Genomic DNA, 15513 nt, shown 5'->3' with positions numbered 1-15513 from the left:
TATTGTACAGTAATTAAACGATTTGAAATAGAGATGGATACTTTCCTTGACCCTTTCAAGTTCCAAAGCTGATGACTGTGCAAAGTATATTGAGCAGCAACAATGAATAGAGATATATATATATATGTATCAGTGTGGCATGAAAGTAGCAATTACCACATGATGTTCCTCATGGTTACTTTTCAATGTTAGTGATTCTTAAAGTAATATAACTAATTAACTGCTGTGCATCTTGTAAATGGCCTTGCGCAAATGTAGAAATTTTATTTTCATTTTCCTACTCAAAATTGATATTTACAAAGATAGTATTTACACAAAACTCAAAACGGTCAACCAGTTTACCTATCTCGGCTGCACCATTTCATCAGATGCAAGGATCGACAATGAGATAGACAACAGACTCGCCAAGGCAAATAGCGCCTTTGGAAGACTACACAAAAGAGTCTGGAAAAACAACCAACTGAAAAACCTCACAAAGATAAGCGTATACAGAGCCGTTGTCATACCCACACTCCTGTTCGGCTCCGAATCATGGGTCCTCTACCGGCACCACCTACGGCTCCTAGAACGCTTCCACCAGCGTTGTCTCCGCTCCATCCTCAACATCCATTGGAGCGCTCACACCCCTAACGTCGAGGTACTCGAGATGGCAGAGGTCGACAGCATCGAGTCCACGCTGCTGAAGATCCAGCTGCGCTGGATGGGTCACGTCTCCAGAATGGAGGACCATCGCCTTCCCAAGATCGTATTATATGGCGAGCTCTCCACTGGCCACCGTGACAGAGGTGCACCAAAGAAAAGGTACAAGGACTGCCTAAAGAAATCTCTTGGTGCCTGCCACATTGACCACCGCCAGTGGGCTGATAACGCCTCAAACTGTGCATCTTGGCGCCTCACAGTTTGGCGGGCAGCAGCCTCCTTTGAAGAAGACCGCAGAGCCCACCTCACTGACAAAAGGCAAAGGAGGAAAAACCCAACACCCAACCCCAACCAACCAATTTTCCCTTGCAACCGCTGCAATCGTGTCTGCCTGTCCCGCATCGGACTGGTCAGCCACAAACGAGCCTGCAGCTGACGTGGACTTTTTACCCCCTCCATAAATCTTCGTCCGCGAAGCCAAGCCAAAGATTTACTAACACAGTCATCAACGCTGCTGATAATTTTGTTATCACGAATTTTCCTGTAAAAAAAATTGTTTCTTACCTCTTGCATCATTTATCTGTATGAGACATTAGGAAATAATTTCTTATCTTTCGACTAAATATTTTTAGTCTCCCCTTAACAGATTTGCAAATGGGTACTTTCCTACAAGTTACCTACAGATTTCAAACATGTTCTGTTTTGAAAGACATCCATGAGTTGATCGTGTGCACAAGCTGGAAAACGTATGGTAACGATAACTCTGCAGTATTGTAATGAATGGCATCAAATGCACACAACAGTAATTTTAAAAAAATACAAAAAGTGAGATAGAAAACTAGTTCTGTGCTTGATAGAACAAATGTATTATGTACACCAGACTTCTAATTTAGTAATGGTATGTGTGGATGTCCATAAATTGGGCATTTGTAACCTGGGAACAACTTGTATTAAAATTACATTGTGGGGATCCTTTCATCCTCATTCATTTATATTTTAGATAATAAGCACTGCATCCTGATAGAGGCAGGCTTTTATTAAAAGAGTTGCCATTATTAAAATGTTACATTTTGTTTCCCTGGAAAATGTCCTAGTTATTGACTGCAAATATATTTTACAGTTTTAATCGATGCACGCAAATCATATTCCAATGTATACCTCTTCTCACATTAATCTCAGTAACATAATTATGATGTGAGGCAACCATTAAAATCCCTTAGCTGCCAAGACTTTTTCTTCATCATAAGCCTATACCACTGGCATATTTCCGGTTCTGTCTCCCTACAACATTAACAATATTTAGCACAAATCTAGTTCTGTAATCATTATGTAGTCTTCATAATTTAAAAGGGGGTTTAAAATATTCTCTTAATAATTTAAAACTGTTTTACTCATAAAAATATTAATGTTACTCAAAATTGTCTGACACATTCTAGAGGCCAGCAAAATAATGCAACATGCAAGATCATTTAAGATTTATTTTTAAATAGCAAAGTCGTCCTTAAATAGCCCATAATAATGTGCATGTACACGAGTTTGATCCATAACTCACCCCAGAACAACCATGAGCATCTTTAATTCTATGTTGAAGGCTAAAGATAAAAGAAAATTATACTGTAGTAGTTTGAATGCATGAACATTGAGATTGCAACAAATTGTAATATATTGTTAAAATTGACACACTATACTATACCAATAGGTTCCTGAACAAGCATCGCAAACAAATGGAAGAAAATCTGCAAGATGATAAAGGAAAAATTTAGCTGTGTAAAACTCAATTATTTGTCCACGCATTTGTGCAAGATCTATTGACACCTAAAATAATTGAACATTACCTGTAACACATTCTCATACCATTGAGGAAAAGTGAGTTCTTAAAGATACAGGACTCTCCCACAAATGTTATGATAAAATAGCTAGAAAGATCATTTGATAATGTACGATGAGTTCATTGTGCAGCCAAATTAACAATAATATACTCAATAAAACTGACCATAATATTAGATATTTAAAGGCTTCATGCATCCATGAACAAATTACATAAAAATGCCCCTCCCATGTACAACTGAATTTCATATTCTGGGTTCAGTGACATATGGATATCAATTTACACTGTCAAGTACCATCTTTTTAAAAGTAACCATCAATGACAGAATGGTTAATTTCAACTTTCTGAAAGACTGCAAGTCTTTCTAAACAACCTCTTCCAAAACTGGGAAATGATGAACAATATGCCATTCCCAAACTGAGTTTAAAGTTATTTTGGAAATATTCAACTCAGTGAAAGCATACAAAATAAATATTATTTATTTGAATTTAGAAATCTACTCTTTCCTAATGTGGCCTTCTTCAGAGTCCCTGAACTTAATTATTTAATTATGTTTTTATATTTCAAGAGTCTAAACTCAAGAATCTCTCAAAGATTTCTCCACCTTTTTATTCTTTTAATATGCCCAAAATTTACTCTTTCATTCATGTTTATGGTCATTTAACACCAGATTTGGTTTGATAATACTCCTGTGAAATACCTTGAGACATACTGCAATGGTAAAGATGCCACGTAAACAAATTGTTGAAAATACTAAAGGATATGAGATAGGTGATTTACAAGTGTTGGGAAGTCATTAGGCATGGAGAAAAATAACACTGAACTGGATGGTACCCTTATTCAAAGTAAAGGACAAGTTAGTGTCAATTGCTCAGAGCTATTTGCTTTATTTTAATTCTGGATAAGTAATGGATTGAGAGCAGTAATAATTTAGTTTTTAATGTATTTTTTTTGACAGTAAAGATACCACTTGATAAATAGGCTTAACTTCATTGAAGGTGTTACGGATAAAATCAATTTTTATGAAATCTGGCTTGAGGTTTGAACTCACAGCCCAATTCAGAAAGCTAAAAACTGTAAGGATTCTAAGCAAACCTTGAATGTGAGCAATTGGCTGAAATATGTAAATCAGGAGTAAAATATTTAAAAAGTTGCATCAATGAGGTAGAACGAATACTGTACTTAAAAAATAATTTGATGGAGAAACTGAGCAGGTTTATGAGCTTCTGTGGAAGGAAAAGGAATTGTCAATGTTTCAGGATGAAACTCTTAATCAAAACTTAATATGGAGAAGGAAGATATCTAACATAAGGTGGAGAGTGGGGATGGGAGGGGGAGATAGAATGAGACAGAGGAAATGGAAATAAGACAGCCAAATGGAGCCAGATCAGGCATATATAAAAAGTCCCTTTCACATTAGCAGGTGAACGTGGGTTGAACCTGGGAATTTAGTGGTTCACCAGCCAGTGTGAACACTCCAAACCTAGGAAGGGGTTGGGTACAAATCGATCTAGGAGGTTGTATCAGAGCTGAACTGTTTCAACTCAGCTCCAATGTGAATGGGCTACCTGCAAAGCTGGGTAGCATTAGTGACATCATTGCCAGCGTGTGTGCATCATCGTGGTGGGAAACAGTCAGTATGGCCAGGTTGTTTGGAGGGAATGTCAGTGTTTCAGTGTAGTTAAGGCTAGTGTTCTGTTTTCAAAGGATTTTAATGTATGGAGATATACCCCGCGAGAGATGCGCCCCACGAGAAGTGTAGTGTTAGTGTAGTTTTGTTGTGATAATGGTGGCCAACTGGGAGGACGAGGGGGTGCAGGAGCTTCTCTCGAAAAAGGTCAAGGAGAAAATCTCCAAACATATAACAGGCACAAAGGACGGCCCGTTATATGAACGAGTTGGCTATAGGCTCAGAGGCCTAGATTTAACACTAGGTCTGCCAGATTGTGAGGGAACTGGTCTGTGGGTTTGTTCTCAGTTTGAAGAGTCTGAAGCCCACTGCAGATTTTCCCACATTCTTTTATAAATTGTGTGCATGTTTTATTAAATTGCGCATGTTTTCCCCCCACATTCTTTAAACATCGTGCACGTATGTTCTTTGTTCCCGCTACAATTTCACTGCCCTGAGCGTACATAATATATCACTCAGGACGTCACCACTGGAGGTTGGGCTCCCTTCCTTAGCTCTGCGATACTGGGTATTTAAGGGCGCAGACCTGGGATTTCAGTCTAGTTTGAAATGCCCTCCTGGTATTTCAACTCAGGTCGTTCACACGCCAATTTAGCGGCTTGCCAATGTGAAAAGGCCTATAGAGTTCCAAGACAAAAAGGAGGTGACAGGTGTATGACAATGAGAGAAAAAAAGTAGATGGAGTGAGATGGGGCAGGGAAGCGTGAGAAGTGGAAGCAGCTTGAGGGTGCTGGAATCTATTAAGGTGATAATGGTAATCTTAGGGGAGACGTGAAGGACATATGGGACCACATGAAACCAGAAGAGATATGGCATTAAAAATAGGTGGGAAACTGGATGTGGGGAGGAGGGTTATGGGGAAAAAGTGACAAAAAAAGTGTGGACGACATACGTGGATAAGAGGGAAGAGAGAACAAGGAAATGAGGGACCTGAAATTGAACATTTAATGTCCTTTCTATTGGGCTGACAACTGGCTACCCAGAATAAGAGGTGTGGTTCCTAACTGTGGAGAAGGCTGAAGATGGACAGGTTGATAATGGGTATGGGAATGGGAAGGATAGTTGAAATGACAGGTGGCGAGGAGCTCAGGAGGATTATTGTGGATAGAGAACAGGTGTTCTGCAAAATGATGACCTACCCTATGCCAAGAGCTCTGATGTAGTAGATGAGGTTGGAGCAGGTGCATGTGAATCTTTGTCTCACCTGGAAGAGTATTTATTCCGTGTATCATTGACTCATCTAGCTGCCAAATATATGCTCAAAATAGGTTAGAAATAGTGGAACATTATCATTGCCCCCTGTGGTCCTAATTCGTTACTGATTGCCAAACTGAAAAAGATTTATTTATCCAAGCCCTTCTCTATGACTTGCTCAGAAAAATATAAGAGGCTCCTTCTTAAAATCCAAACATAAACTGATTATGTGATATAGAGAATTTAGGTTAAAAAGACTTAAGTTAAAATGTGATGATTAATCATAAACAGGGAAGCCAGAACAGACAGAGAGTTTACTAGCAGTCAAGGACAGAAGGAGCTGCTGAATATGTTTTTTTAAACCTATCTTTTCATGGTCATAGTGAGAGACATGCAGGAGACAAAGGATTGATAAGAAGTGTGAGAAACAGAATTCAGTGAATGTAGAGTTCACAGCGTACGTAACGAACGTGATAATTAATAATGCAGTTATACTTAGAATGTTTTTGTAATACTAACCAATTAAAACAGTATTAATAAGAAGGGGAAGGGCAAATAATAAAGGTATAAAAATCAATGCACTGTATGTATCGGGGCTTAACTGGTGAGAAACCAGTTGAGTCCAACTCTGCAGACTTGTAAATAAAGCTTGTCGTGTCATCAGTTTTAAAGAGACTCATGTGTGAGAAGTTTTATTTCTGACAAATGGGGGATCGTCCGGGATCTACACTCCGGCCGTGAGGGGAGGCGAGAAGAGGGACATCGGAGGCGGTGCACCCCGCTGAGTTCAGCGGCTCCTAGTCCCTTGCTCGTCGCTTCGGGCGGCTTGAGCGAGTGGTATCCGGACAGGGTGACACGACAAGACGGAGAGGAGAAGGGTGACGGTTCAATCCCCGGGAAGACACCGGTAAGTGACGACTTACGATTGTGGTGTGGGGATTGGGTAACAGGTGTAACGGGATACACCTGTTTGGATAAAAACCTAACGGAATAGATTAAGTATAGATCTTTTGTCGTTGTGTGAGGACCCTGTCGCGGGACTCTAGGATAGACCCCAGGGAAACCTCGGCGGTAACCGAAGGAGGGACAGCACCTCCGACGAAGTGCCGAGAAGAGAGGGGTCAACCCCAGGAAAACCTCAGCGGTAACCGAAGGAGGGACAGCACCTCCGACGAGGCGTCTGAGAGGAAGGGAGTAGGGTCCAGAGCGAGAGGGTCCTCAGCAACGATAAACAGATCTAGGTGGGAAAATGGGAGGATCAAAATCTAAGGGCTCGTCTGAAAATTCAGGACAATTCCTGGGAGTACCCCTTGACAGCCCTTTGGGGAGAATGTTTGAAAATTGGGATAGTAAAAGATATCGGGACAAAAACAAGAAAAAGATGGTCCAATATTGTCTCCTTTGGTCAAAACAACCTATTAAAGGTTCCTCGGTCTGGTGGCCGAAATTTGGATCTGATGAGGATTGGGTTAGACAAGCATTAAACATATATGTAAATTCGAGACCAAAGGTGAATCAAGAAGAGTCAGCATATGCATTTTGTTGGGTTCCCTGGCCAGGATCCTTAACAGAATGTTTTAAATTGAGAGTGGCAGGAGAAAAGAAATGGGAACCTCTGGACAACCTTCCCCCTCCTTATATTCCCCCGGTGCCTACTGCGCCCGAGGAAAGCTTATTACCGGAGGGGAAAGGTGATGAATCTGATTGCCCCGAAGGGGGCCGGGATAAAAAGGATGAATTAAGGGAGTCGGACCCTAAACTTCCACCGGTAAACCGACCCTGGACAAGATCCCAGACTGGTCCAGGACCATCAAAGTTTTCAATAAACCTAAATCCCCTGAGAGAAGTTCCTATGGGAGGACCGGGAGGGGGAACGGGATATGTGAATGTTCCCCTAACTAGTACAGAGGTGCGGGGATTTAAGAAAGAAATGAAAAAGTTATTGGAAGATCCTATAGGACTGGCTGAACAGCTTGACCAATTCTTGGGACCAAACACATATACGTGGGAAGAGATGCAGGCAATAATGGGAACATTATTTTCACCCCAGGAGAGGCAGATGATTCGACGGGCTGCCCTCCTCATGTGGGAATATGAACAACCTGGGGACCCTAGACCCCATGAACAAAAATATCCCCTAAATGAACCCAGGTGGGACAAACGAACACCCGAGGGATTGGCAAGTATGAGACAATATAGAGAGTGGACAATTAAAGGGATACGGGAGGCTGTGCCAAAGGGTCACAATTTTACCAAGGCATTTGGGAACCACCAGGGGAAAGACGAGTCCCCTACTGATTTTTTGGAGAGGGTGAGAAAGAATGTCCAACAGTATGCTGGTGTGGACCCTAGTACACCAATGGGTGAACAGCTTATTCGAATTGAATTTGTTTCCAAATCATGGCAAGACATTAGAAAGAAACTAGAAAAGGAGGAGGACTGGAGTGAAAAACCCCTAAGTGAACTGTTAAAAAAGGCACAAAAAGTATATGTGCAGAGAGAAGAAGAAGATCAAAAGAAGGCGACAAAGGTTATGGTACAGACTATCCGACAGATGAATGCTGAATCCAGAGGGGAAAGAAAACAAAACCTTCCTCTAAACAATCCAAAATATCCAAGAGAGGGAAGACCCCGGAGATTCGTTAAGTGCTATTACTGCAATGAGGAAGGACACTTTAAGAGGGAATGCCCCCGATACAAGAGGGAATTGCGTGCCCTCGAACTTATGGAAGAAGATTAGGGGTGTCAGGGGTTCCAAATGTTAGGGACCAAATATAAGAGGGAACCCCTGGTAAAACTAAAAATTGGTCCCAAGGGAGAAGTGGTGGTGTTTATGGTGGACACAGGAGCGGAACGAAGTAGTGTAATAACTGTGCCAATCGGAACTGAGCCTATAAAAAGTAATTTGACAATTTCTGGGATAGAAGGAGCTCCCAGAATGGTATCAATAATTCCCCAAGTAACAGTGAAACTGGAAGAAAGAGAAGGGGTACAAGACCTCTTGTTATTACCTTCGGCTGGATTTAACCTCCTAGGAAGGGACTTACAGGCTCTCCTAGGTTTGGGTGCTCTCCCTGTGGACGGAGAAGTGCGAGTCCACCTCTGCGCTTTAAAGGAAGAGGATGAACGGCAGATTGACGAGAGAGTCTGGTATAAGGAGGGAAATCGAGGAGGTCTGGACATCCCACCTTTACATGTCACATTAATACCAGGTCATCAGCTGGTAAGGAAACGTCAGTATCCTATTTCTTTGGAAGGGAGAAAAGGGCTACAGCCGGTAATTGAGACTTTAATACGAGACGGACTATTAGAAGAATGCATGTCACCTTATAACACCCCTATACTCCCAGTAAAAAAGTCAGATGGATCCTATCGCCTAGTTCAGGATCTAAGAAGTTTGAATGCTATTGTTCAGACCCGCCACCCAGTGGTGCCTAATCCCTATACTATTATGAGTCGGATTCCCCCAGACCATGAGTGGTTTAGTGTTATCGACTTGAAGGATGCCTTCTGGACTTGTCCGTTAGAAGAGGAAAGTAGAGATATGTTTGCGTTTGAATGGGAAAATCCATGGACAGGTAGACGGAGACAGTTTAGGTGGACTGTATTGCCCCAAGGGTTCACTGAATCTCCAAACCTGTTTGGACAAATGCTAGAACAAATCCTGATGGACTATCCACAATCTGATGATTCCCAACTAATGCAGTATGTGGATGATTTACTATTATCAGGACCCAAGGAACAAGAAATGAGGGGAGAGACCATTAGACTCTTGAATTATCTGGGGAAAAAGGGTCTACGGGTGTCCAGAAACAAGTTACAGTTTGTTGAGAAAACTGTGATATATCTGGGACACCAGATAAGTAAAGGACAGAAACGAATTACCCCTGAACGAATTGCGGGAATCACTAGAATGCCTTTACCCCGTAATAAGAAGGAAATAAGACAATTCCTGGGACTCTTAGGATACTGTAGGTTATGGATAGAGGACTACTCAGCTTTGGTGAAGTTTATGTATGATAAACTGACAAATGAAAATGACTATCCATTGAAATGGACCCAGGAGGAGGAGGGATGGTTCGAGGACTTGAAACATCGCCTAACACGAGCCCCAGTGCTCACTCTGCCCTCTTTAAAACAGCCCTTCCAGCTATTTGTCACTCATAACCAAGGAACAGCTGTGGGAGTTTTAACACAGGAAAAAGGCGGTCAGCGACACCCAGTGGCTTTCCTTTTCAAAATGATGGACCCAGTGTCTCGCGGATGGCCGACGTGTATCCAGGGAGTAGCGGCTGCTGCTCTGTTGGTAGAGGAAGCACGTAAACTTACTTTTGGAGGAAAGATGACTGTGTACACCTCCCATTCTGTGAGTGTTTTATTAACACAAACTGCCCATCGATGGCTGACTGATTCTCGCATATTAAAGTATGAAACCATTTTAATGGTTGGAGAAGATTTACAGTTTGCAAAAATTAATAGCTGCAACCCAGCTCAGTTTTTATACGGCAGTGAAACAGAGAAAGAGGTGGAGCATGACTGTGTCGAGTTGACAGATCTTCAGACCAAGACCCGAGAAGACCTTTGCGATACTCCGCTGGGAGAAGGATATGAATTCTACATTGACGGCTCCGCCAGATGTGTTGACGGAATGAGAAGAAATGGGTATGCTATAATAGAAGGAAATACTTGGAAAGTAGTAGAATCCACGAGACTACCCGGAAGCTGGTCAGCACAATCCTGTGAACTATATGCCTTGCAGAGAGCCCTCAAAATACTGGCAAAGAAAATTGGAACAATTTACACAGATTCCAAATACGCATACGGAGTAGTGCATACCTTTGGTAAGATCTGGAAGGAGCGTGGTCTAATTACATCAAGAGGAAAGGAATTGGCACACGAACAGATGATTACTCTGACTCTAGAAGCCTTAACATTACCCCAAGAAATAGCAGTGGTCTACATACCAAGCCATCAAAGGGGAGATAACCCGACAGCAATTGGAAACAGACTGGCTGATGAAGAAGCCAAAAGAGCAGCCATGCAACAAGAAGTCCGTTTGCTGACTTTAATCCCAATAAGGCAAGGCATAAAGACAGCTCCCATTTTCACTGCTAAGGAAGAAAAGAACATGGATCAGCTGGGCGCAAGCCAGTTACCTGATGGAACATGGAAAACACCAGATGGAAGAATTGTTCTAAATAAAGAAATAACTCGCAATATTTTAAAACACCTGCATCAACAGAGCCACTGGGGCACCCAAGCCTTATGTGACACAGTGCTTCGAGAATATGTGTGTAAGGGAATCTGCACCTTGGCCCAACAAGAGGTGCAAAATTGTTACCTATGCACAAAAATTAATAAGAAGATAATGAGGACAGGGACCATGGGAGGTCAACCATTAGCCATACGCCCTTTTCAACGTATCCAGATCGACTTCACAGAGTTACCTCAAGTTCAAAGATGGAAATATCTGTTGGTGATAATAGATCACTTTACCCGATGGGTAGAAGCCTTCCCAACAATAAATACTACAGCCTCTACAGTAGCTCGCCTCCTCCTAGAGCAGATAATCCCCAGATATGGTATAATGGATTCTATAGACTCAGACAGGGGTCCACATTTTTCTTCAAAAATCCAGCAATTGATTTGTGATGCATTACAGGTCTCTTGGAAATTACATACCCCTTGGCATCCACAAAGCTCAGGGAAGGTCGAACGTATGAATGGAACACTAAAAATCCAATTGACAAAGTTAATGGTGGAAACTAAAATGCCTTGGATAAAGTGTCTGCCCCTAGCCTTATTGAGAATTCGTACTGCCCCACGAAAAGATGTAGGGCTGTCCCCTTATGAAATGATGTTTGGGCTTCCCTTCTGGAGTACAGTTGAGGGGTGTCCCACCTTGGGGAAGGGGATATATTTGTTAGGAACTATTTACAGGCACTGTCACGCTCTCTTACAGATTTACGAAAGAGAGGACTATTGGCACAAACACCGCCTCTAGACTTTTCTTTACACAAAGTGGAACCAGGAGACTGGATTCTTATCAAGACCTGGAAGACTGAAAAACTCCAGCCCCAGTGGGAAGGTCCATACCAAGTTCTCTTAACTACAGAAGCTGCAGCACGAACAAGAGAGAAGGGGTGGACACACGCATCCAGATTTAAGGGACCTGTAGAGGCGCCACAGGACCCTGATACGAACTCAGATTGGACTTGTATTCCTGGAGAAAAACCTCTTACCTTACGATTTCGCAAAAAGACTTAATTCACAATGTTATTGTTATGTTCTTTAATTTTTCTTAGTTTGCCTATGTCTTTATCAGGTGTGAAATGTAAGAAATGCAGAGATACAGTGGTCCTATTTCAGGACCACATTTGGGGAAGAAAGGAAGGTAATTTCATTTCCCATACCTCAGTTCCTGAGAAATGCTGGGCAGAAAATACCACCCAACATCCATATACCCCTTGTGTGGAAAAAGAAGGAAATAATATGGGTCATTATATACAGATTCCTAATACCACTCCTTTCCCTCTTAACGGTTGGAAAGGTGACTCAAGCCCACCATGCCCTGATGGACTCTGGTTTTGCATACACCAACGTACTGTTCCAATGAAAAGTTACACTCCACACTTGAAATTGCCTGTCCCTTTAAGACAGCCGGACTTAGTTAGAGTCCATCCAAATAACCATGTAAGTTTCGGTAATGCAATTGGGGGAGATAACCTTTTTGTAGATCTGGCAACTAAAATTGCAGGAACTTTTAATGTAACTAATTGTTGGGTCTGCGGGGGTCCACGGATGTCAGAACAATGGCCTTGGTGGGGAGAACCTCTCAATTCATTGACCATGATTTCCCGCATTTGGACAACTAACCGAACGAGATCAAGAGAAACCTGGTCTCTCTCTAATGTCCCCTCTGGTTTTTATTGTCTCTCACGAGCCGGCAAATACCCAGTAGGAGAAAGTCCCTGCAAGGCTGTATGGATTCGCATTTCGCCTGGTGTTTTCACTTGGTTTCCTAAACCTCAGACTTAGTTTTTAAAACTAATTGCCTACCCCTGTCTAATAGCAGTATTCAGTTTTGGAATTGTACCACTTCCACCATCACAGGACCATACCAATCAAATCCTGTTCTTAAAAGAGTTTGGGAAAGGGGGTATGGAGTATCCCCAAATGGATTATTCTGGGTATGTGGTAATAAAGCTTATACTCGTCTTCCCTCACAGTGGAGTGGAACTTGTTTCCTAGGAATAATCCGCCCAGAATTTTTCCTTCTACCCCACGATCACGGTCATAAATTAGGCGTGAAGGTCTTTGATACATTACATCGTGAACCCCGCTCTACCACGGTACATTTGGGAGAATGGAGAGATGATTGGCCTCCAGAGCGCATAATTCAATATTATGGTCCCGCTACATGGGCTCAAGATAGATCTTGGGGTTATCGTACTCCTATATATATGTTAAATCGCATAATTCGCTTACAAGCAGTGCTTGAAATTGTTACAAATCAAACAGCTATAGCCCTGCAATTACTTGCGTCCCAGCAAAGTCAAATGCGCTCTGCTATATATCAGAACCGTCTAGCCCTAGACTATCTCCTAGCCACGGAAGGAGGTGTATGTGGCAAACTTAATTTGACTAACTGCTGCTTACAGATTGATGATAATGGAAAAGCCATTCGTAAAATCGCTGATAATATTCGTACATTGTCCCATGTACCGGTTCAAACCTGGCATCCTTTCCCACAATTTAATTGGATGGACAAATGGTTTGGAGGAACCTCGTGGCGTACCTTCTTGTGGGTCATCGGAGGTATTTTATTCCTCCTACTTATTTTGCCCTGTATTATTCCCTGTCTACGCAGCCTGGTGATTTCCATGGTCGAACAAGCTATGCAACCAGGGGGGATGGGAGACCCTGTAAGACTTTTATTTCAGCGTGAGATTAATGTATCATAAAACATTTCTCTTCCCTAGCTTAGAATCCCCATTCATATCTATACATATATTCAACACATTTTAAAGAGAGAAAGGGGTGGATTGTGATATAGAGAATTTAGGTTAAAAAGACTTAAGTTAAAATGTGATGATTAATCATAAACAGGGAAGCCAGAACAGACAGAGAGTTTACTAGCAGTCAAGGACAGAAGGAGCTGCTGAATATGTTTTTTTAAACCTATCTTTTCATGGTCATAGTGAGAGACATGCAGGAGACAAAGGATTGATAAGAAGTGTGAGAAACAGAATTCAGTGAATGTAGAGTTCACAGCGTACGTAACGAACATGATAATTAATAATGCAGTTATACTTAGAATGTTTTTGTAATACTAACCAATTAAAACAGTATTAATAAGAAGGGGAAGGGCAAATAATAAAGGTATAAAAATCAATGCACTGTATGTATCGGGGCTTAACTGGTGAGAAACCAGTTGAGTCCAACTCTGCAGACTTGTAAATAAAGCTTGTCGTGTCATCAGTTTTAAAGAGACTCATGTGTGAGAAGTTTTATTTCTGACAGATTATTCTCCATCCAATTTGCCTCTTCAATTCTTAAAGATCTCTGGAACATGGTCCAACATGATTCCACTTTCTGCTTTTCTTATAAATTATGATATACTCCTCTACTAAAATACTAAATTCCAGCATTTTCCCCATTCACACGTGATGTTCTACTTTCAGTGCAATGTTACAATACTCTGGCATCTTTCCAGAATCCAAAGAATTTTGTAGACAATTAACACAGCTATTTAAACTATAACATATCGGCCATTAGATGGGTGTGGTGGGGGGGGGGGGGGGGGGAGAGAGAGAGAACTGTTGGTTATTAGTCCCATTAATGGAAGTTATTCTATTACTCTATTTTCGTCTCGCGATATAGATTAATTTGCAATGAAAGTGTTTAATTTTCTGACTGCTGAGTTATGATGGGCGATAATGGCCTTGTTCCTTCCTCATCGTTCACAGTCCTTCCACAAGTAACAATTTGAAACGTCTGACAATTGGCATTAAAATAACACAATGACGCACCCATCTAAAAATCTTGGACTCCCCCCTCCCAAATTCCTACCTAACTGCCGGCAACAATGCACATCACACTGCTTTCCGAGCTCCAGTTCCGCCATTTTGTCACGGGGCCGCCTCGCTCCACCCCCGTCAGACCCGCCTCCTTGGTGATTGACAGATAGTCTACTCGTATCCTTGCTGAGTGACGGGCGGTTTGCTGGGTGTGACCCGCCTCCTTGGTGAGTGACAGGTAGCCTGCTGTGTGTGACCCGCCTCCATGCTGAGTGACAGGTGGTGTGCTGGGAGTGACCCAACTCCTTGCTTAGTGACAGGTGGTGTGCTGACTGTGACCGGCCTCCTTGGTGAGTGACAGGTGGTGTGCTGGGTTTGACCCGCCTCCTTGCTGAGTGACAGGTAGTCTGCTAGGTGTGACCCGCCTCCTTGCTGAGTGACAGGTAGTCTGCTGGCTGTGACCCGCCTCCTTGCTGAGTGACAGGTGGTCTGCTGACTGTGACCCGCCTCCCTGGTGAGTGACAGGTGGCATGCTGACTGTGACCCGCCTCCTTGTTGAGTGACAGGTGGAGTGCTGTGTGTGACCCGCCTCCCTGCAGAGTGACAGGTGGTGTGCTGGGTGTGACCCCCCTCCTTGCTAAGTGACAGGTGGTCTGCTGGGTGTGACCCAACTCCTTGGTGAGTGACAGGTGGCGTGCTGGGTGTGACCCGCCTCCTTGTTGAGTGACAGGTGGAGTGCTGTGTGTGACCCGCCTCCTTGCTGAGTGACAGGTAGTCTGCTAGGTGTGACCCGCCTTCTTGCTGAGTGACAGGTAGTCTGCTAGGTGTGACCCGCCTCCTTGCTGAGTGACAGGTGGTGTGCTGGGTGTGACCCGCCTCCTTGCTAAGTGACAGGTGGTCTGCTAGGTGTGACCCGCCTCCTTGTTGAGTGACAGGTAGTCTGCTGGCTGTGACCCGCCTCCTTTCTGAGTGACAGGTGGTCTGCTGACTGTGACCCGCCTCCTTGCTGAGTGACAGGTGGTCTGCTGACTGTGACCCGCCTCCTTGTTGAGTGACAGGTGGTGTGCTGGGTGTGAACCCCCTCCTTGCTGAGTGACAGGTAGTCTGCTAGGTGTGACCCGCCTCCTTGCTGAGTGACAGGT

At 43.0% G+C, this 15513-nt stretch overlaps 2 protein-coding genes across 4 annotated transcripts in view; one reads left to right on the top strand and one right to left on the bottom strand.

Moving 5' to 3' along the window:
• zfand1 (zinc finger, AN1-type domain 1) overlaps positions 1–14530 on the bottom strand; it is a 34167-nt gene extending 19637 nt beyond the window's left edge. For all 3 annotated transcript variants that reach the window (XM_069922053.1, XM_069922054.1, XM_069922052.1), the window contains exons 1-3: positions 14424–14530; positions 2333–2375; positions 2192–2231 (exon numbers count right to left, since the gene is read on the bottom strand). In XM_069922053.1, coding sequence (XP_069778154.1) covers positions 2192–2231; positions 2333–2375; positions 14424–14478 — 138 coding nt within the window. In that variant the 5' untranslated portion in view covers positions 14479–14530. The remainder of the gene's footprint in view (positions 1–2191; positions 2232–2332; positions 2376–14423) is intronic.
• Positions 14531–14702: 172 nt separating this feature from the next.
• LOC138755660 (charged multivesicular body protein 4b-like) overlaps positions 14703–15513 on the top strand; it is a 50097-nt gene continuing 49286 nt past the window's right edge. The window contains exon 1 of the mRNA XM_069922050.1: positions 14703–14721. The gene's annotated coding sequence lies outside the window, so the exon portion shown is untranslated. The remainder of the gene's footprint in view (positions 14722–15513) is intronic.

This window comes from Narcine bancroftii, chromosome 2, assembly GCF_036971445.1.
Source record: "Narcine bancroftii isolate sNarBan1 chromosome 2, sNarBan1.hap1, whole genome shotgun sequence".
Taxonomy (NCBI): Eukaryota; Metazoa; Chordata; class Chondrichthyes; order Torpediniformes; family Narcinidae; genus Narcine; species Narcine bancroftii.
This window is presented reverse-complemented; position numbering and strand designations above follow the sequence as displayed.